A 23,325-nucleotide genomic window follows, 5' to 3' on the forward strand; every position below is an offset into this window, starting at 1 on the left:
CACACAGACCTCTTAAAAAGTAGCATTAGCGATGATCTAATTTTCATCTTCTCTTCAGTCTGAAATCCCTCATTTAAGTGCTCAAATTCTTCAACATTCCAAGGGTAACCATGGCAATATCCTTTCTCAGTTATAGCTATGATGGTGAGGCAGAGTATTAAAGCAGTTACATGTATCATACAGCAGTCATTTCTATGCTCGCTCTCAGGGACCCCCTGTGAATACTGGCTTTCTTTTGAACCACTGCTGCAAAATTTTTAAAAGCTGTTAATTTTTCTTAATTAGGTGCTTTTCATGTTTATAGGGATTATCTAACCTCTTAAGCCACATTATGTCAAAAATAGCTGTGCATGCAATGTAGAATTGAACGTCAGACATTCACATTGTGCTTGTTGTGCTATACTGCAACCAATTTAATTAAAAGAGGCAACATGGTCATGGTCACATGGTGTGGGGGGGGGGGGGGGGGGGGGGGGCGTACTGGGGGGCAGTCCAGTTAGCCTGACCTGGATGTCTTTGGACAGTCCAATTAGCCTGACCTGTATGTCTTTGGACAGTCCTGCTAGTCTAACCTGTATGTCTTTAGGCAGTCCAGTTAGCCTAACCTGTATGTCTTTGGACAGTCCTGCTAGTCTAACCTGTGTGTCTTTGGACAGTCTAGCTAGCCTAACCTGTATGTCTTTGGACAGTCTAGCTAGCCTAACCTGTATGTCTTTGGACAGTCCTGCTAGTCTAACCTGTGTGTCTTTGGACAGTCTAGCTAGCCTAACCTGTATGTCTTTGGACAGTCTAGCTAGCCTAACCTGTATGTCTTTGGACAGTCCTGCTAGTCTAACCTGTATGTCTTTAGGCAGTCCAGTTAGCCTAACCTGTATGTCTTTGGACAGTCCTGCTAGTCTAACCTGTGTGTCTTTGGACAGTCTAGCTAGCCTAACCTGTATGTCTTTGGACAGTCTAGCTAGCCTAACCTGTATGTCTTTGGACAGTCCTGCTAGTCTAACCTGTATGTCTTTGGACAGTCTAGCTAGCCTAACCTGTATGTCTTTGGACAGTCCTGCTAGTCTAACCTGTATGTCTTTGGACAGTCCAGTTAGCCTAACCTGTATGTCTTTGGACAGTCCAGCTAGTCTAACCTAGATGTCTTTGGACCATCCAGCTAGCTTAAGCTTTATGTTCAACAACCCAATTAGGAGCTTATTGATTCACGCCAGTCTTTAATTTGATCAGTTCAAAATTTTGTTACCCTTTTTATGTAATTGTTTGCAATATAGCACCATAAGCACAATGTGAACATGGGTTCTTATCCTTTATGGCATGCATAATATAGAGTGGATTAAAAGGGTCAATAATCCCTCCAAACTTGAACAGCACTCAATTAAAAAAAATAACATGTTAAAAGTCTGGGATTGCAATTGTGGTTGTTACAAAAACCAGCATACACAGGGGGTCAACCAGAACTGACATTGAATACCACTGTGTTACAGTATACAGTACATGCTGCTTATGTATTTATATATGTTTCTTATTTAAATAATTTGTGTATTTTGTAAGTTTTCTTAATATATATTTTAAATGTTCTATAATATATGCAAACAATAAAATACATAAAAGTGGCAATATTTATATATTTTGTCTTTTGTATTTTTTCAATACATTGAATTAGTTGGAATCTGTCCTTTGAGCCTTATTTTGATTTTTTTTTTTTTTTTTTGTTTAAATTTTAAATGTGAAACAAGAAACATTAAGAAAACAGTTGCAATGCATAAATAGTATAATGTACACTATTTAAAGACCTGGGCTAAACTAATGAAAGGTATCATCAAGTTATCTGTTTGAAAGCAGCTGTCCTGGCTTTAAATACATTTTGAAATATTGAATAAAATATTCATAAAGTAAATATTGATTGGTTGACTGATAATAATTGAGGAATATTATATTCCAATAATTACTTTTAACAGAACATTGAGGGATTCAAACAGTTTTCAGTTTTCTCAGCTTATTTGAGTTTTTTTCCATTTCTGTGATTCCCTCACAAGGAGTGTGTTCATCTAAGGGATGTATCTGAGTTCAGAGACAACTCTCATGTTTTCTAATTTCATATAGGAGAAATATCAAACTGCAATGAACAAGGAATGGAGAAAGCTTGGTTCTTACCACAAATGTTTTGTGTGTTGACAAGGTGTTTAGAAATTCACACTGGAAGCCCTTTCCCTGCTGTTGTTGGAACTGTACTGATCTGCTGGTTCCTTATGAACATGCATAAGGGATGTTGCCAAAGAGAGATATATAGGTACGTATAGCTATAGTAGCGATGGAGACAGCATCAAAAAGCCCTGTTGCCAAGCAAAACTTTAAAGACAATGATGTATGAAGTGTGGAAGGTAATGTAGGAGATAGATATCTGGTCAGAATATATGATATCTGTGGTTTTACAATTCCATTTCGCATTTCTGCTTCCAATCAGGTAGGACATTGGGACCATGACAACATGGATGGAAGTCTCACTCGTTAACAGTGTTCAAAATGATAAACCGACTTATGCGCATGAACAACAGCAGGCAGAAATATCACACCTCAGTATTGCCATCATGCAGCTCTGTGAAGGCTGGTCACATTTTTCTGTGCTCCTTTTATTTATAATTAGACTTGAGAAACTAGGACCTCTTGGCTCTCAAATGGTACATGCTGATGCTATTCCACAGAGGAACATACTGTTCCTGTTCCTTATGGGAACATACTGTTACTGTTCAGTAATACACTAGTCCCGTTTCCCATATAAACACTGATTCACCTCTAAATGTGATCGCACTGATCATGTTTCTCACATAAACCAACTCATCCCATATAAATGTGCTGTTCTTGCTGTCCATAGCTGTGGGTGTTAGTAGAGCAGCCAGTGACTCAAGGTAAAGGGGCTAAAGGGGTATCTTCTATAGACTCTTGTTTGGTTTTCTGAGCTTCTGTAATTAATGGAGGTATTATCCAAAGATAAAAAAGAGACAATAGGTGAGGAGAGAGACGGAGTGTGAAAGAGAGGAGATAGAAATAGAGGGGCAAGAGAAAAGGAGAACAGCCCTCTGTGGTCCAGTGCCACCTAATGAAAGCATGTGAGGTTTTTTAAGTGCAGGTTGTGATTGTCTGACTGGTGCAGGAGCTGGGAGGAGAGCTGTGGCCTATTCCTGCCATGCCCACCATGCCCTCAGCGCCCCCACCGCCCCCCCCACCGGCCGTGTCCGCTGCCTTCTTCTCCCTCTGCTTCAGGTGCACCTTGGCATGCCGGCGGCGCTCGTCGCTGCGGGCGAACTTGCGGGGGCAGAACTCGCAGGAGAAGGGCTTCTCGCCGGTGTGCGTGCGGATGTGCGTGGTCAGGTGGTCGCTGCGGCTGAAGGTGCGCATGCAGATGCGGCACTGGAAGGGCTTGTGGCCCGTGTGGATGCGCAGGTGGCGCGTCAGCTCGTCGGAGCGGGAGAAGCGGCGGTCGCAGCTGGCCGCGGGGCAGGCGTGCGGGCGCTCGTGGATGGGCGTTTTGCAGGGCCGGTTGGGGTACTTGCGCAGGCGCACGGGCCGGAGCGTGAGGGCCTGGGGAGGGGAGGGCCCGTGCTGCTGCTGCCCAGCAGCCAAACCTGGGGCGACCTGCTGCTTGTCCTTGAAGGCCCGGATAGTCTCCAGAGGTGTGATGGGCGGGGGGTTGACACGCCCAAGGTCCTGGGTTTGGAAGGGCTTCTGATCCATCATGCCCACCTCCCCCTGGTGATGGAAGAGGGTGTAGTCAGGAATGACCGAGAAGAGCCCGGCATCCACAGCAGGCTTGGCGGCGGTGTGGTAATCGCTGCTTGGGTAGGGGAGCTGGGTGGTGGGGGCTGTAGGGCTGTGGTTGAAGGAGACCTGGTCTTGATACATGTCCCCACAGATGGAGAAGGCGGGCAGAGCCGTGCTGTACACCTGCTCCAGCTCTGAAGCTTGGCTGCCCATGGCCACACCCCCGCCCCCTCCACCGGGTGAGGTCTGGGCGCTAACATTGCTGGGTGACTGGGACACCCCCAGGACTCCTGCGCTCACCAAGCTGATGATGTTGCTGTCCGAGCACCAGCCGGAGCCTGTGACCCCCCCGCCCGAGGAGGAGGGCGTGTCAAAGGCAAACTTCCCCAGGTATGTGACCGTCTGGCCGCTACGCACAGACTGGAACCCAGAGCTGTACTGCAGGTCTGCCGCCCCTTTGTCCCCCCCCAGCCCCAGATCCATGATGCTGTCTGCGTGGCACAGGGAGAGAGAGACAGAGGCACACATTATAAACTAGCAAGCAGTCAGAACAAGGAGCAAAGAACATGCCAATGTATTCATACAATAACGGGACCAGAAGGGCTCAAATAAGCATGACAGAAACACTTTAGTTTAAAAAAACAAAAACATCTGCACCGGACTATAAAGTGGAACCTTTTTCAAGCTGAAGTTTCTCACTGAGTACTGAGAAGTCCATTTCTAAACTTGGAATGCATTTGCACACAGTCAAAGTCATTTCACCCTTCAGTATACATTTGAAGCTAACAGCTATTTTATTCTCTGCTATAGTACAACTGAAATACCAGACAGCCCACTTTGAAGATCTGAAGATTTCGATGAGCATTGAGGCTTAGTGAGAATTTCAAAGTCTCATTCTTTATTTTCATTCTCATTCTATTATTTTTTATCTGTTTACAGCCAGTTGAAGGTCAATTAGATGTTTCCCTAGTTGCTGTAATCTTAACAACATTTTCCTAACAGTGTACCTGTTATGCAAATCATGTACATCTCACGGCACACTCTTTGCATTTCTGGAACAAGTTCCATATTAATATACCCAAATATACTGGCTCCAAAAACAATGATGAACATTAATTCAAAATCAATTGCACAGGGACACTTGAGCTGAACTGTAAAATAATTAGCATAAACTTTGTGCTGAGAATGGCTCTGAGCTTTGTCCTGCCTGGGATAGTAATGACGCCTGAAGCCAGTCACCCACCGCACGCATAGCGTAAGCGGCGTGAAGTGGCGCGGCGCGTCGTGTGTCTGCACAGGCTCCGTTTGTGTCGCGCAAAGGCTTGGTTAAAGCTTCGTATTCCTAGCAGCAGTCTGCAGTGGGATTACATCGTGTATTTCAAGTTTGTTCACGACTGTTGATTATGGGTAAGTGAATACTTGGTGACAGACCTTTTTCAGTTTGTTAATTTGGTAATACTTTGTTAACTTATGTAAATACGTGAGAAGGTTTGTGCTGAGGCTGCCGAAACGATTTGCTACCTTCATGCTGCGTGTAGATGGAATGAAACGAGCCACACTCGCTCCTTGGAAAATACGTGTTTACTTTAGGCCTACTATTAAAAACATGACATTATGTTCTTAATAATAAAGTTTTGTTGTGTGCTCATGTGTTATCAATATAGCCCCCTGCACCCAAACCTGATGAAACTGGATAGGGAAAAAGATTGCTTACTTGAAATCAAATCAAAAATATGTAAACGCTTTAAAGAATTACCATAAACTTAAATCGCAACGTAGCTTATATAATAATCAATCTCAAACTGTATTAATTTATTTGCTTGGTTAACAAGCGTGCCAACTTTATGAAGAATATGTAATGATAATAATAATAATAATAATAATAATAATAATAATAATAATAATCCGTAATCAACCATTGGGGATTCCCGTGTCATCTTGTTTTTCACGTCAAAACATTTAAATGATCAGATTTAGTAAAATCAGCTAAACAGTTTAAACTTGAAGGGATATGAACACCACAATGCCATGAACACCGGAAGCTTTGAAGTACAAGTGCAATAAAGACTTCCTTACAACTTAATTTATGAAATAGGTGCATTTTCATTGGCAAGACCAGTAAATAATCTGCTCTTTTAAAGCTCTGTGGATTACCTTATTTTTATTATCAAGCCCTTTTTGAAAGCACGGCGAACTAAGACATCAGAGAAGTCAAATAGGCTGAGCAATGGTTGGTTAAAAACTACCTTCCAACACTTCAAGCTAACAAACCGCTGCTCAGTGCATTCACTTCTACATCATTCAATATGTCTTTCTGTGGTGTATTTTAAAATTTACCCCACCCCCTCCGCAAAATAAGATAGCAAAACTAAGTTTGCCTTTTTTCCAGGTTCCAGTTTGAATTTCTTTTCTGCCAGGACAATACAAAAACAAAAAGGCTTGTACTTTTTTAGCTGCTTATAAAATATCTGGTGTTTATCTGGTTATATCCTGTTCTCCACTACTGCAAGAGGGAATTAGGGATACACCCCCAGTAATATAAGGATGAAATATAAGCCAGAGCATGTCTACCTAGCATTTTAGAGCATATTTCTGTGTATAATCAGGTCATCATGATGCGCGGCAAGCCGAAAAATAGAACAGAAGCGAAAAACTATGCTTCAGTTCGCTTGTGTTGCACAAGTTTCGCACCCGGTTCACACCACGTTCGCGGCTGGTGTAGAGGACGCCGCCCGCTGCCGTTGTAATAACAGTACTTCAACTACGCTTCACGTACGCATGCTATGCATGCGGTGGGTGATCGGCTTGAGGCTTAAAGCCAAGGCCTTGCCCTGCCAGAGGAGTGTGAACTTATCCAATGGATACATGAGAGATATTCTACTTATATCACACCAACTTAACCTACATTAATATTAAAATACAAAGCAACGGAAAATCTAAACAGTTATCAAGTAAAATCGATTACATTTTGGTATGTGAAAGAAATACACTTCTGCGCTTACCGTGAAATAGGAAGAGACAGAGACACAGTCACAGAAACACAGTGTACATGAGACCCACAGAGACACAGAGTACATTATACCCACAAAGACATAGTGTACAATAGACCAACAGTGACATAGTGTAAAATAGACCCACAGAGACATAGTGTACATTATACCCACAGAGACATAGTGTGCATTAGACCCACAGAGACATAGTGTACATTAGACCCAATGAGACATAGTATACATTAGACCCACAGAGACATAGTGTGCATTAGTCTTTCAGAGATATAGTGAACATCAGACCCAATGAGACAGTGTACATCAGACCCACAGAGACACAGTGTACATAGGACCCACAGAAACATAATGTACATTAGACCCACAGAAATATAGTGTACATTAGACCCACAGAGACATGGAGTACATGAGACCCACAGAGATATAGTGTACATCAGACCCAATGAGACATAGTGTACATTAGACCCACAGAGACATAGTGTACATCAGACCCAGTGAGACATAGTGTACATTAGACCCACAGAGACATAGTGTACATTAGACCCACAGAGACATAGTGTACATTAGACCCACAAAGACATAGTGTACATCAGACCCAATGAGACATAGTGTACATCAGACCCACAGAGACATAGTATACATTATACCCTCAGAGACATAGTGTACATTAGACCCACAGAGACATAGTGTGCATCAGACCCACTGAGACATAGTGTGCATCAGATCCACTGAGACATAGTGTACATCAGACCCACAGAGACATAGTATACATTAGACCCAGAGACATAGTGTACATCGGACCCACAGAGACATAGTATACATTAGACCCACAGAGACATTGTGTACATTATACCCACAGAGATATAGTGTGCATCAGACCCACTGAGACATAGTGTACATCAGACCCACAGAGACATAGTGTACATTAGACCCAGAGACATAGTGTACATCGGACCCACAGAGACATAGTATACATTAGACCCAGAGACATAGTGTACATCAGACTTACAGAGACATAGTATACATTAGACCCAGATATGTACATCGACCCAGAGACATAGTTACATGACCGAGACATGTTATCAGACAGAGACATAGTATACATTAGACCCAGAGACATAGTGTACATTAGTCTTTCAGAGACATAGTGTACATCAGAACCACAGAGACCCACTGAGATATAGTGTACATTAGACCCACAGAGACATAGTATACATTAGACCCAATGAGACATAATATACATCAGACCCACAGAGACATAATGTACATTAGTCCCCCAGAGACATAGTGTGCATTAGACCCACAGAGACATACTGTACATTAGACCCAATGAGACATAGTATACATTAGACCCACAGAGACATAGTGTACATTAGTCTTTCAGAGACATAGTGTACATCAGACCCAATGAGACATAGTGTACATCAGACCCACAGAGACATAGTGTACATTAGACCCACAGAAGCATAGTGTACATTCGACCCAGTGAGACATAGTGTACATTAGACCCACAGAGACATAGTGTACATCAGACCCAATGAGACACAGTGTAAATTAGACCCACAGAGACACATTTTACATTACACCCACATAGACTTTGTGTACTTTTACATTACATTACATTTATTTGGCAGATGCTTTTATCCAAAGTGACGTACAACAAGTGCAAACCAAAGGTCATTGGAATAACTACAAGACACAGGTCCAATAATGTACAATACTATTTTGTAACAGTTATTCATAGCCATGAACACATTAAGTCCAGTTCACATAGTAAACATTACTCTCTAACCTAGCCTATGCTAAGTCAAACTAGGAGGCATGACAAGCTACAACATCAAGATAATGATACAAAGTACAATATACATGCTGGATGGAGGTACATGTAACAAGAAAGTGGTACAGGAGGTAGATGTGTAACATGAATGTGCTATAGGAACAAAGGAGAGGGATTTAAATGATAAAAATGAACTCAGATTGGAAGTGCCCTGCAGAGTGGTGATAGTTAGAGAATACACGTAATAGAGCATGACATTGAGGTTGGCAATGCCGGTCCTATTAAACAACGTTTTTATCGCGTCCCCTTGGGATAAAGGAAAGTCTTAACTGCCGAGCTGAATTACATGCTGGAGAATGGAATAGCCCAACATTTTTCCTCTAACTGGGCTTCTCCGTGCCTGCCTGCCTAAGTACGCCCTCTGCTGCCTCAACTGGAACTCCGCCGCAACTACAGGAGAAACAAACAACAGACTAGCGAAGGAACAGCAGAGGGTCGCAACAGTTAGTCCAGGTATAGTCTGAAGATGACTCTTCAGACTACGGTGGAATATGGGCAATGACTGAGTGATTCATAGAGAAACAGGGAGTTTGTTCCACCACTGGGGAGCTAGGGTGGAGAAGCTCCGTGGTAGGGATGAGTGAGAATCATTCACCCAGATGGCAGAAAGTGCAAGTCACCCTGCTACAGCTGAGCGGAGTGGTCGAGCTGGAATGTAGGATTGAATCATGTCCTGTAGGTAGGCGGAGGCTGTATTGTTGGCTGCAGTGTAGGTGAGGGTCAGGACTTTGAACCTGATCCTGGCAGCGACTAGTAGCCAGTGGTGTGTCCTCAGCAGGGGAGTGATGTGAGAGAACTTAGGGAGGTTGAAGACAAGTCTGGCAGCAGCGTTCTGAATCTTTAGACCCACTGAGACATTGTGTACATTAGACCCACAAAGACATAGTAGTCATTAGACCCACATAATCATAATGTACATTAGACCCACAGAGACATTGTGTAAATCAGACCCACTGAAACATAGTGTACATTAGACCCACAGAGACATAGTGTAAATCAGACCCACTGAGACATTGTGTACAATAGTCCCTCAGAGACATAGTGTGCATTAGACCCACAGAGACACAGAGTAAATTAGACCCACAGAGGCATAGTGTACATTAGACACACAGAGACAAAGGGTAGGGTAGTGTGTAGTGAGGGTCTGCTGGGAACGCCTGGCAAAAGAGTCTGTCTGGAAGGGTTTCAACTCCTACCTCCGAGAAAGCTTTCCTGTATCTCGGAGGAGGTTGGGGACATGGAGTCTGAATGGACACTGTTCAAAACCTCTAATGTGGAAGCGGATGCTAGAAGTTGTGATCAAAACCTAGTCAATGCATGTCCTGGTGGCAACCCAAGGACCTGTTAGTGGACTCCAGCAGTGAGGGAAGCTGTCAAAGTAAAGAAAGAGGCATTTCAGGGCTAGTTTGCACAGGGAACCACTGATTCAGCTGACAGGTACCCAGAGGCAAGAAAGGTTGTAGCTGCTGAAGTTGCAGAAGAAAAAGCCAGGACATGGAAGGAGGCCTTGGAGAAGGACTTTCGGTCAGCCTCGAAGTGGTTCTGGAAAACCATTTGGCATCTCAGGTAGGAAAAGTGGGACACCATCCAGGTTGTTCTTACAGGGATGGTGAAATTCTGGTGACCTCAACTTGGTATACTGTCGTAAGGTGGAAAGAACAGTATGAGGAACTCCTGAATTCAACAGCTATGGCTTCCTTTCAGGAGGCTGAACTGGAGCAATCCGAGTCCATCTCTGTGGCAGAAGTCACTGGGGTAGTTGGTGAGCTCCTCAGTGGCAGAGCACCAGGGGTGGATGAGATTCGTCTGGAAATGCTGAAGGCTCTAGATGTTGGTGGTGTGTCATAGCTGAGACAAATCCTCAATGTTGCATGGAAGTCGGGAACAGTGCCTTTGGAATTGCAGACCGGGGTGGTGGTCCCCATTTTTAAGAAAGGAGACCAGAGGATGTGCCCCAATAGTTGATGAATCACATTCCTCAGCCTCCCTGGGAAAGTCCACGCCAAGGTGCTAGAACGGAGGCTATGACTAATAGTCAAATCCCATATTCAGGAGGAACAATGCAGGTTTTGGCCAGACTATGGAACAGTAGATCAGCTTTTTACTGGTATTTGAGGGGGCATAGGAGTTTGCCTAGCCAGTCTACATGTGTTTAGTGGATTTTGAGAAGGTATATAACTGTGTGCCTGGGGTTTTTTGTGAGAGGTGCTGCAGGAGTATTGGGTGCTGTGGTCGCTGTTACATACCATTCTGTCCCAGTATACTCGGAGCAAGAGCTGTGTTTGCATTCTTGGCATTAAGGCTTTACAGAGCGAACATGCCAGTTAGCTTAGCATCAAGTGTCAAGCTGGCCTTAACCTTATCTTCTCTTTTTCTCTTTCCATGGGCCTCCCGCCCCTTATCTCACCCTGAGTTCAAAGACTGCTCCAGCTTGTTTCCTCGGCCTGAATCCACGGGATCGCTCCAGTCCTGTCCCTCGCTCCATGGTGATGGACTGCTTCAACCCTGTACCTCCCCTGCCCATGCCTTGACGCTGTCTGGAGCTCCAGATCCATCATTCGGCTCCTCTAAACTGCACTATTCCTCTATAGTCGGCTTCCTCTTGAGATTTCTTGGGGAGTTTTTTCTCACCAGCATTTGAGGGGTTTCTCCCCACAGGGAGTTTTTTTTACCTTATGCACTTACTATTTGCGGTTTCAGGCCTGGTGTTTGCTCTGTTTGCTCTCGGGGTGATATTCACAAGTGAGGGAAAAACAGATTCAGAGGTTGGCTGTCGTGTTGGTGCAGTGGTTGCTGTAATGCGGGCATTATATCGGACAGTGGTGGCAAAGAAGGAGTAAAGCCAAAAGCCAAAGCTCTCTATTTACTAGTCAATCTTCATCCCTACTTTCACCTATGGTCACGAGCTATGGATAGTGACCGAAAGAGTGAGACTGCGAATACAAACAGCTGAAATGGGGTTCCTCCATAGGGTGGCAGGGCTCAGCCATCCCTGAGAACCTCAAAGTAGAGCCGCTGCTCCTCCGCATTGAGAGGAGTCAGTTGAGGAGGTTCAGGCATCTGATAAGGATGTGTCCTGGGCGCCTCCCTCTGGAGGTGTTCTGGCCTCAGCTGCTGGAAAGGAGACACAGGAGCAGACCTAGAACACACTGGAGGGATTATATCCACCGGCTAGCCAGGGATCGCCTTGGGATCCACCGGGATGACTTGGCAGAGTTGCTGTGGAGAGGGACGTCTGGGCTGTTCTGCTTGCCCCTTTGCCACCGCGACCCTGATCTGCATTAAACAGTTAGAAAATGGATTGATGAATGGATGGAGACACAGAGTTCTATTTTCCAGAATAAATGCCACACGGTGCATGGGCAAGGTAGACGTGTGGCGCACTGAGCATGGCTTGTGATTGTTGGTATTTTCAGGACCAGAGGCAAACAGCACAGAGTGGAAAGCGCAGTGGCACATCTGGAGAGACTGGGCGGGATTTTGATGAATATTCTATCAGAGGGTGGGTGCAGATGCATTTGTTAATAGCTAATCAAATTATTTCTTTTCATTCCCTCTTTAGAACCATTCACTTTGGACATCCCCTTTTAAGAGACGTGCACATCAGAAAACTAATTTTTAAAAATACTTTCTACAGTTACTTATTTATTTTTGCAAGAACAAAATCATACACCCTTTCAGCTTTCAGAACAGCACCTCAGATCACAGAATAAATCATTCACAACAAAGTTTTAAATGTCCATATGTACTTACATTGCATTCACTTTCAGTATATCCAATACTGTAGTCTTTATGTCTGTTTTGACAATGTAAATGTTTCTGTAATACAAAATCCACCCGCTTGTATTCAAGCTAAAAATGTTAGCTAAGTCAGGTGCTGTTTTCAACTCAATCCAACAAGCATCCACTTAGAACATGGCTGGCATATCTGACCACCCAATGCTCTCTTTACTACAGAATATTTTGTTCAGCAGATGGTTGGTCATCTGAACAGCCATAGATTTACTTTTACATCATTTAAGTTATAGAACAAATTAAACAAGACTGTAAATGAGCCCATATTGTGTAATCACGTCCAGCCACTTGTGAGTAATTAGACTGCGTATCTGCTGGGGGGGTGTGCATAACATACATTGTGCCGACAAGCAGTGATTGCATGCACATGGAAGGGAGGTAGTTATTGAAACAACTTACCATTGTGTCATTAAAATGTGTTTATAATTATGGCAGATTAGAGAAAACTGTTTTCACTGTAACAGAAGTAACTGAAGAGCTTGAAAAGTGGATTTCAATTAGAGGCTTTATTTTCACATTTATAAAGCTCTCAAATAGGGTGCTAGACAAAGTTATAGCCCCACTGGTGGGCAGGTAGGTTCACTGAAAAAGTAAGTTTAGGTGTTCTCCTTATTATGTCTTATTATTCCATGTCAAGTTTCTGTATGGTACTCCAACAGCTTTTCAGTAAGACCTACCAAGTTTGACTAGCAGCTTCACCTACTGTAATTGCTTTTGTTTTTGTGTCAATAGCCCAGATCTGGGTTTGAGTTATTTACAATTTCCTCTCTTATCTGTTGAAAATATGTGATTTTGAGTGAAGAAAACTTGTTTTGTGGTGTAGATAATATGTTCAAAATATTATCCAAAATATGTGATTTGGTGAGGTTTTTGGAGGGATGTCTTGGAAAAACCCTTGCGGAATTTCACTACTTTTTGTGATCTACAAAGTGTTTTGCATGCAGGGGTGGGAAACAAGCTGGTGGTGAACTGTGTATGATTTTTTGCTACTAGCTGGAGTGAATTTTGTTAAATAAACAGTAGAGTTGCACATTTATGTACATTATATGTATACCATGAATATTTCTTCACATATTCCTTTAATATTGATACATAGACTTGATGTTTATAAATGTGACCTTCAAATAATGCCATGATCTCTCTGATGTGTCTTGCCACAAAGTTGTAAAAGTACTTTTGGCCATATGGTGTAGGTAGCTAGCTAACTAATTTGTAAGTTTCTGTGCCCTTTTAAAAGAGAATTTGGAATCCTGTTCAGATAAAATCACAAATTCCAGCATTAATGTTTTTGTCTATGCAGTCAGTTTCTGTGTAATAAACAAGGGAAAAGCTATTTATTTATTTGTGTGTGTGTATGTGCATGCATGTGTGTGTGTGCATGCGTGCGTGCGTGCGTGCATGGACGCATGCGTGTGTGTGTGAGTGTGTGTATGCGTGCGTGCATGAGTGTGTGTGAGTATGTGTGTGTGTGCGTGCGTGCGTGCATACATACATGCATGTGTATGTGCGTGCATGTGTGTGTGGGTGTGTGTGTGTGTGTGTGTGAATGTGCATGTGTATGTGTGTGTGCATGTGTGTGTGTGCATGTTTGTACACAGTTTCCCTGGGCCCCCCTGCAAGGTCCCCCCCAATAGGCATCCACACACATATATATATATCACAACAAAATCCCATTTTCAACCTACAAAATTTCCAAGTCACTCACATTTCCAAAGCACTGTCTATAATTCATTAATTAAAACTTGCAAAATGTAGACCTGCTGTTAAAAGTATAGATATCAAAATGAGGCCAAGTTACAAGCAATATTGGATATCTTAGCTCACACAAATTAAACAAGCTCTGTTCCAAAGCGGTGTTACATAATGTTCCCTAAATTATTTCATGCAACTTGGCCCTGTGTTTTTTCATCTTACTATCTGAAGAGAATGTGGCCATTTAAAGTTTAAGTGTCACATGAAAGTTTGAAATGCCAGTCATTTATAGTGCAAATAATCTGCAATTCATCTGTGTTACACTTAAAATAGTAAAAAATTACTACACTAGATGTTTGAACAATTGTGTGCATTCAGTTGGGTGAATGGGTGTATGAAAAACACAACATTAATAAAATGCATTATTATTATTATTATTATTATTATTTTGTTTAGAAAAGTGTGTTCACAAATATGATTTTTTATTTTTACTTTACATTCTAAAATGAATTATACAACTGTACTTAGTTTGAGTAAATTTTACCTGACCCACAAACATACAGTGCAATAATGGAGTATCCAATGTACAAGCTTGAGTTGCAAATATATAAGAACTACTACAACCCAGTATAAACATATCCTTTCTTGAGTGTACGTTTTCACTAGTTGTTTAAAAAATTCATTTAAATAATGTCTTCTTCCATGAGGCAATTTTTGTTATTTGACATTTTGATGTGACGCAAAGTTTGAATGATCACACTTGAGTATCATGCTGTACAAGGGTAAACACCTTATGCAGAAGTGGGCAGAAACCTGGCAAATGAAACTCAATATAACTAAATATAAAGTTCTACGTGTGGGGAATAAAAACCTAGGGCAGGATTACTTTATGGGTGGTTCAAAATTAGAATGTGCACATGTAGAAAAAGACTTGGGTGTAATAGTTGATCAAAGCCTATCAGGGTCTGGTCAATGTGCCATAGCAGTAAAAAAAAAAAAAAAAAAGCCAACAGGATGCTGGGATACATAGCCAGGAGTATTGAGTATAACTCTAAGGAGATCATACTCACCCGATACAATACCCTTGTCAGACCACACTTAGAGTATTGTGTGCAGTTCTGGGGACCGTACTACAAGAAAGATATAGAGGCGCTGGAAAAGGTCCAAAGACGGGCAACCAGATTGATTCCGGGTATAAAAGGTAAGTGTTATGAGGAAAGGCTTGAGATGCTTGGACTTTTCAAGCTTAGTAAAAGGAGACTTAAACCCATGCCACACCGCTCACCTCACCTGTGTGTGATGTCGCGGAACCTCTTCTTTTTCATTTTGGCGCCCATGTTAACAGGTTAGAGCGGCCACACAGCCTGCGTGAGACGCGCGTCTTGAGCCTCGCTGCTGCAGCGCGTCATCTAGAGTTTCGGCGTGGAGCCTATTTTTCACGCGAGGCGCGCGGTTCTCAGCAAAAATAGACAGTGAATAGAGCTGTTGATAGTCATATTGACATCATACCAGCAACATTACATAACTGACACCTTTCACTATAGTTTCAATGTCTAGGCTATATCTGAATATGTCACAGACATGAAAAAAATATAAATATTATTTATTTTACAATTGAGCACACGCTTCTTAACCTTTTTCTGTCTAAACTAAATATAAATTAAATTTATAATGAAATGAAATGAAACATTCTATTATCGATGGCCATTATCAAAGGCAAACTCAATGTAGAAAGACAGGGCCGGCAGTAGCAGCGCTGCAGCAGCAGCCCTGGCGGCGTGCGAGCCGCAGCAGTTCAGCGAGGTAGCCGTCACGCACAGGTGAGATAAGCGGTGTGGCACAGGCGTTAGGGGAGATTTGATTGAGGCTTTTAAATTTATTAAAGGGATTAACAAAGTGAACTACAATAAATTATTCAAGTTGAGATCGGTTAGCAGAACGAGGGGGCATAAATGGGAACTGGCAAAGGGTAAATTTCACACAGACATTAGGAAATATTTTTTCACACAGAAAGTGGTCAATGTGTGGAATAGCTTGCCTGAACATGTAGTGGAGGCAGAAACACCAGGGGTATTCAAGGCCCGGCTTGATACAGTGTTAGATACTATCTAGCTTTTAGGTAAACTAAGCATTACATACAGTTTAGTGGTAGGAATAGATGAGCAGTGTTGGACTGAATGGCCTGTTCTCATCTTACGTTATGTTATTTTATATTTAGCTAGTTAGCTTGCTAATTAGCACACATGTAATACAGTTCTAGCTGAAGTTGCGTCCCACAATGAAATACAGTAAATAACATCTTGCTGACATGCTAAGCCAGCAGTAGCTAGCTGGCTAACATTGGTGCTTGTCAAGCTGTGGTTCACTAACGTGCCTTCAGCGCTATAACAACACTAGCCCCATCTATAGTTATGTTTTAAAATTCAGCACTATAATGACACTAGCCTCATCTATAATTATGTTTCAAAATTCAGCACTATGACGACACTAGCCCCTGCTATAGTTATGTTTTAAAATTCAGCACTATAACGACACTAGCCCCTGCTATAGTTATGTTTTAAAATTCAGCACTATAACAACACTAGCCCCATCTATAATTATGTTTCAAAATTCAGCACTATGACGACACTAGCCCCTGCTATAGTTATGTTTTCAAATTCAGCACTATAATGACACTAGCCTCATCTATAGTTATGTTTTAAAATCCAGCACAATAACGACACTAGCCCCATATATAGTTATGTTTTAAAATTCAGCACTATAACGACACTAGCCCCATCTATAGTTATGTTTTAAAATTCAGCACTATAACGACACTAGTCCCATCTATAGTTATGTTTTAAAATTCAGCACTATAACGACACTAGTCCCATCTATAGTTATGTTTTAAAATTCAGCACTATAATGACCCTAGTCCCATCTATAGTTATGTTTTAAAATTCAGCACTATAACGACACTAGTCCCATCTATAGTTATGTTTTAAAATTCAGCACTATAATGACACTAGTCCCATCTATAGTTATGTTTTAAAATTCAGCACTATAATGACACTAGTCCCATCTATAGTTATGTTTTAAAATTCAGCACTATAACGACACTAGCCCCATCTATAGTTATGTTTTAAAATTCAGCACTATAATGACACTAGCCTCATCTATAGTTATGTTTTAAAATTCAGCACTATGACGACACTAGCCCCTGCTATAGTTATGTTTTAAAATTCAGCACTATAACAACACTAGCCCCTGCTATAGTTATGTTTTAAAATTCAGCACTATAACAACACTAGCCCCTTCTATAGTTATGTTTTAAAATTCAGCACTATAACAACACTAGCCCCATCTATAATTATGTTTCAAAATTCAGCACTATGATGACACTAGCCCCTGCTATAGTTATGTTTTAAAATTCAGCACTATAATGACACTAGCCTCATCTATAGTTATGTTTTAAAATCCAGCACAATAATGACACTAGCCCCATATATAGTTATGTTTCAAAATTCAGCACTATGATGACACTAGCCCCTGCTATAGTTATGTTTTCAAATTCAGCACTATAATGACACTAGCCTCATCTATAGTTATGTTTTAAAATTCAGCACAATAACGACACTAGCCCCATCTATAGTTATGTTTTAAAATTCAGCACTATAACGACACTAGCCCCATCTATAGTTATGTTTTAAAATTCAGCACTATAACGACACTAGTCCCATCTATAGTTATGTTTTAAAATTCAGCACTATAACGACACTAGCCCCATCTATAGTTATGTTTTAAAATTCAGCACTATAACGACACTAGTCCCATCTATAGTTATGTTTTAAAATTCAGCACTATAATGACACTAGTCCCATCTATAGTTATGTTTTAAAATTCAGCACTATAACGACACTAGCCCCATCTATAGTTATGTTTTAAAATTCAGCACTATAACGACACTAGCCCCATCTATAGTTATGTTTTAAAATTCAGCACTATAATGACACTAGCCTCATCTATAGTTATGTTTTAAAATTCAGCACTATGACGACACTAGCCCCTGCTATAGTTATGTTTTAAAATTCAGCACTATAACAACACTAGCCCCTGCTATAGTTATGTTTTAAAATTCAGCACTATAACGACACTAGCCCCTTCTATAGTTATGTTTTAAAATTCAGCACTATAACAAAACTAGCCCCATCTATAATTATGTTTCAAAATTCAGCACAATGATGACACTAGCCCCTGCTATAGTTATGTTTTAAAATTCAGCACTATAATGACACTAGCCTCATCTATAGTTATGTTTTAAAATCCAACACAATAACGACACTAGCCCCATATATAGTTATGTTTTAAAATTCAGCACTATAACGACACTAGCCCCATCTATAGTTATGTTTTAAAATTCAGCACTATAACGACACTAGTCCCATCTATAGTTATGTTTTAAAATTCAGCACTATAATGACACTAGTCCCATCTATAGTTATGTTTTAAAATTCAGCACTATAACGACACTAGTCCCATCTATAGTTATGTTTTAAAATTCAGCACTATAATGACACTAGTCCCATCTATAGTTATGTTTTAAAATTCAGCACTATAATGACCCTAGTCCCATCTATAGTTATGTTTTAAAATTCAGCACTATAACGACACTAGTCCCATCTATAGTTATGTTTTAAAATGAGTGTTTGTGCAGGGCCTACTTCAGCACTATAATGACACTAGCCCCATCTATAGTTATATTTTAAATTGCAGCACTATATAAACACTAGCCCCATCTATAGTTATGTTTTAAAATTCAGCACTATATAAACACTAGCCCCATCTATAGTTATGTTTTAAAATTCAGCACTATAATGACACTAGCCCCATCTATAGTTATGTTTTAAAATTCAGCACTATAATGACACTAGCCCCATCTATAGTTATGTTTTAAAATTCAGCACTATAACGACACTAGCCCCATCTATAGTTATGTTTTAAAATTCAGCACTATAACGATACTAGCGCCATCTATAGTTATGTTTTAAAATGAGTGTTTGTGCAGGGCCTACTTCAGCACTATAATGACACTAGCCCCATCTATAGTTATATTTTAAATTTCAGCACTATATAAACACTAGCCCCATCTATAGTTATGTTTTAAAATTCAGCACTATATAAACACTAGCCCCATCTATAGTTATGTTTTAAAATTCAGCACTATAATGACACTAGCCCCATCTATAGTTATGTTTTAAAATTCAGCACTATAATGACACTAGCCCCATCTATAGTTATGTTTTAAAATTCAGCACTATAATGACACTAGCCCCTTCTATAGTTATGTTTTAAAATTCAGCACTATAACAACACTAGCCTCATCTATAGTTATGTTTTAAAATTCAGCACTATAACGACACTGGCCTCATTAATTAATGTTGCAAGTTTTTACGGGCAGCCACGTTGACCATGACAGGTTTTTTCATCAGCCTCTCTCCAAATCTCACGGGATAGTACAAATATAATGATGTGGTTTCACTTTGTTTCAAGGTTTGAAGGATTCATTTGTTGACCAAAGAGATCGCCATTACAGCAATCTTCCCAACTGAGTGGTTGTCTTAGCATGATGTCTTAAAATCTGATTGGTTGAACTAGACTCACCGTGAAAACAACCTGTTTGTGTTTTTATTTTTATATTTGCAAATCGTGGGACAAGGATTGTCTCAAAAATCCACAAATAAACTCAAGCCACAGGCAATGCACAAATGTGAACCTGCATTTATGGATCAGCTGCATTTATTTGTGGATCAGCTGCATTTATTTGTGGATCAGCTGTATTTATTTGTGGATCAGTTACATTTATTTGTGTATCAGCTACATTTATTTGTGTATAAGGTACACTTATTTGTGGATCAGCTGAATTTATTTGTGGATCATCTGAATTTATTTGTGTATCAGCTACATTTATTTGTGGATCAGCTGTGTTTATTTGTGTATCAGTTACATTTATTCATGGATCACCCGCTTTTATTTGTGGATCGCTACATTTATTCCTGGATCAGTTAGATTTATTTGTGGATCAGCTCCATTTATTTGTGGATCCATTGCATTTATTTATTTACTTTTGAGACAATATTACCCCCATATGAATAGTACCCGGCTGCAGGCCCGCAGAACAAGCCCATGGCTGAGTGAAGCCTAGTAGTTTAAGATTTTCGAGCCTATCTTGTTGTCATGTAGCTGCTTGAGTCATAACAAAACCTGATAGCACTATGGCAACCAGTTCCCATCGACCGGTAGGCTTATTGCAATGCAGATTTAGGTGCTTCATTTCGGTACTGTCTTCACCTACGCTATCATATACATTAATGTATTATCAACTCACTGAGTGACAGCAGGTATCATTAGCACGCTAGCTAACAGTAAACTCAGTCAAAATGCCAAAAGGAAAAACTGTTCAAAAGTGTGGCTCTATTTTACCCAATCCATGGGACATGCCTTTGCAATAAAAGAGATGTTTATTTATTGTCGTTTTTGCTCATTCTCTTAAAGATGGTAGACTACCGGTTCAGGTTTGAAAAGTGTGTTTTTATTGTCAAAAATCTAAACCATACCCATCCCTAGTCATAAAATGATATTATATGAGGTTTGTATGTGGGGAAAGGTTTGCTGAGTTTGGTGGGGAAGGCCTTGACTGGCTTGCACATAGCCATGACCTCTACCCCATCAAACACCTTTGGGATGAACAGGAATTCCTACTGTGAGCCAGGCCTTATCGCCCAACATCAGTGCCAGACCTCACTAATGCTCTTGTGGCTGAATGGAAGCGAATCCCCGCAGCCATGTTCCAAAATTTCGTGGAAAGATTTCCCAGAACAGAAGAGGCTGTTTATAGCAGCAAAGTGAGGACTAACTCCATGTTAATGCCAATAGTTTTGAAATGAGATGTTCAACAAGTACATATGGGTGTGAGGTGTCCAAATACTTTGGGAAATGTAGTGTACCTGCTTTTAATCTATTACGTAACTGAATAGATTGCATGTGTGTCTCTGTGCATGTGATTCCCATATATGCTATTGACATGGATCTAAATTTCCTGCGGTCTGATTCAGTCCTACCTGAAACCGAGCCCAGTGTAGTCCATTAGCATACTCCTTTGGGTAGGGTATTTCACAACATATCTAAAAACTACACAACTTGCCCGTTTGTTTTTTGAAGGTATGTATACACAGTAAAATGTCCACTGTTAATTCAACTCGAACAGGGTGCATATGAGTCCAGCTGCGATCATACGTACTCTGTAAGAGTTGACACTGAACATTTGACTATGTGCAATGGTAACCTTTTGTATGTGTTGAATTCCATGTAGGCAAGGGCTATTGAATTCTATATATAGAAGACTGTCCGCTGATGAAACAGCTTTGTTTGCTACTCATAGATATTTTACACAGCAAGGTTTTATACTTTGAAAGTTTTGTCTTCATTTTCTTACAAATAATGATGGCCTCATTTGCAAAGCTGGTGTAATTAAGTGCTGTGTGTTATTATTGTTGTTGTTGTAGTAGTCCTAGTAATAATAGTAGACATCAATTCAATAATTATTTTCAGACAATTTCTTGTGCAATAAATCTGTGCAATATGTGTGTGTGTGTGTGTGTGTAGCAAGGAATGTAGCATACTGTATATGGGCATCTGCTAAATGAAAATAATGTAACTACAACTGAGCAAACTTTAATATCTTTGGTTGTACATCTAACCATTCAGCACCATGATATGTAATTTGCACAATTCAATTTCCTTTTTTTCATCATAGACGGTCTCTATTGGTTACATGACATATTTTGTGTAACAGTAACTGTTTAACAATGTTTCGTTTCTCGAAGTTCCAGTATTGCAGGTTATCTTTGGTTGGTGTCGGTGTACATGCATATTTACTTGCAAACTGGACCCGGTTGCATGTAATTTGTATCTGGAACGCTTGCACTGCGCGTGTATATATACTCGTGTAGTACCTCGATTGGAGATAATGCAAACGATTTGCTTCTCAATCAGTCAATAGGAGCATTCGATTATATGCGCCATTGTTATGCAGATCACACACGTCAAGCGATGCTTTGTGCTAACATGCAAGAGCATGTGCACGAAAAGGCCAATTAAATAACATCACAAGTAAGACGAGGGTATGTCGAGAAAAATGACCACACGCCTGTGCTCTTATCAAATTGTTTAGAGAGACTAAGAGCATGCAATATGCACTACAAAAGAGATTGTGGTTTTGCATACATAGGTTTTCAGAGTGGCATGGCTGCTCTTTGTCAGAACTGCATCAACTTTTTTATTCAAGCCAAGCTATTCAAGCCAAGCTTCCAGCCACATTTAGAATTAGAATTGCATACTCCAATGTAATGTGTAAGTGCGACCAAACCGCAGGTGCTGCTCTAACAGGTGCTCAAAACTGGAGTGCAGAAGCGCGCGCTCTCCAGCACTCAAAGGAAACTATTTACGTGGCTACTAAGACGCTCTTGGTAAATCTCCACAGCCAGCCACGGACACCGCACCTTGAAACAATAGAAGTGGGCAAGACTCGTCCTTACCTGTGTTCATCTGCGAATAAGGCGAAATAGAATCCGTGCTCGCGAAAATGTTCGACGAAGGGCTTTCCTCCTCTGGGTAAAGGTTGTCAGAAATCGTGTTTATTAAACTGCTCATTGTCGTAGGGACCCGCTCCGCCAGTTTCCCTGTCATAGCACTTATATCCAAGTTGTCTAAAAGGAAAACGTCTCAGATACCTCAAAAGTCCACGTCCTATTTGCGACAGCGCTGTAGATAGCCAGCAATAGAAAAAATACTAAGTGGTTGAAATCCCGGGTACAATGTCCAAAAGAGGAAGTTATCGCCGAAAATAAACTGGTTTCTCTGTGTGGTGAGCAAAATTTATTGTGTCAGTTCATTATTTTAAATGTTCTTTTATTGTAATATCTGAGTTTCCTTTTCTGGTGTTTAATAAGGTGTCCAGATGAATGATACGCTATTGTAGGTTGTAGCTCAGTGCGTTGCCTAGATAGGGAACTCCAGTCAGCGCTTGCTGATATTTAAATAGGGGGACGACAAAACGAGGTGACGTAGATGACCATGTAAGGATACACAACAGTTTGGCGGGTTTTAGCCGTCACTGATGGAAGCTCTTCGTCTTGGAATCGTTCCTAGTGGCCTAGGTAGCACAGAAAGAAGAAATTTAGAAATAAATACTCGAAGTTT

At 40.9% G+C, this 23,325-nt stretch overlaps 1 protein-coding gene across 5 annotated transcripts; it reads right to left on the reverse strand.

Moving 5' to 3' along the window:
* Nucleotides 1-229: 229 nt before the first annotated feature.
* LOC135239800 (early growth response protein 3-like) lies at nt 230-23,120 on the reverse strand. 5 transcript variants are annotated; one of them, XR_010325495.1, is made up of 4 exons: nt 22,662-23,120; nt 672-4,250; nt 606-638; nt 230-572 (listed from the first exon to the last, which is right to left on the reverse strand). XR_010325495.1 is itself a non-coding variant. In XM_064308751.1 (2 exons), the coding sequence occupies exons 1-2, from the start codon at nt 22,810-22,812 to the stop codon at nt 3,118-3,120; spliced, it is 1,284 nt and encodes a 427-aa protein (XP_064164821.1). In that variant the 5' UTR covers nt 22,813-23,120; the 3' UTR covers nt 230-3,117. The 5 variants fall into 5 exon arrangements, 1 of the variants encoding a protein (XP_064164821.1); XR_010325492.1 differs by having other exon boundaries at nt 230-836; nt 870-4,250; XR_010325494.1 differs by having other exon boundaries at nt 230-638.
* Between the last annotated feature and the right edge of the window lie 205 nt (nt 23,121-23,325).

This window comes from Anguilla rostrata, chromosome 14, assembly GCF_018555375.3.
Source record: "Anguilla rostrata isolate EN2019 chromosome 14, ASM1855537v3, whole genome shotgun sequence".
In the NCBI taxonomy this organism is placed as follows: Eukaryota; Metazoa; Chordata; class Actinopteri; order Anguilliformes; family Anguillidae; genus Anguilla; species Anguilla rostrata.

Excerpts from the sequence above, each read along its gene's own strand:
- LOC135239800 (XM_064308751.1), bottom strand. The coding sequence starts at position 22,812 with ATGACAGGGAAACTGGCGGAGCGGGTCCCTACGACAATGAGCAGTTTA. Across the intron at positions 4,251-22,661 it reads TTATTCGCAGATGAACACAG|ACAGCATCATGGATCTGGGG; the intron begins GTAAGGACGAGT and ends TGTGCCACGCAG.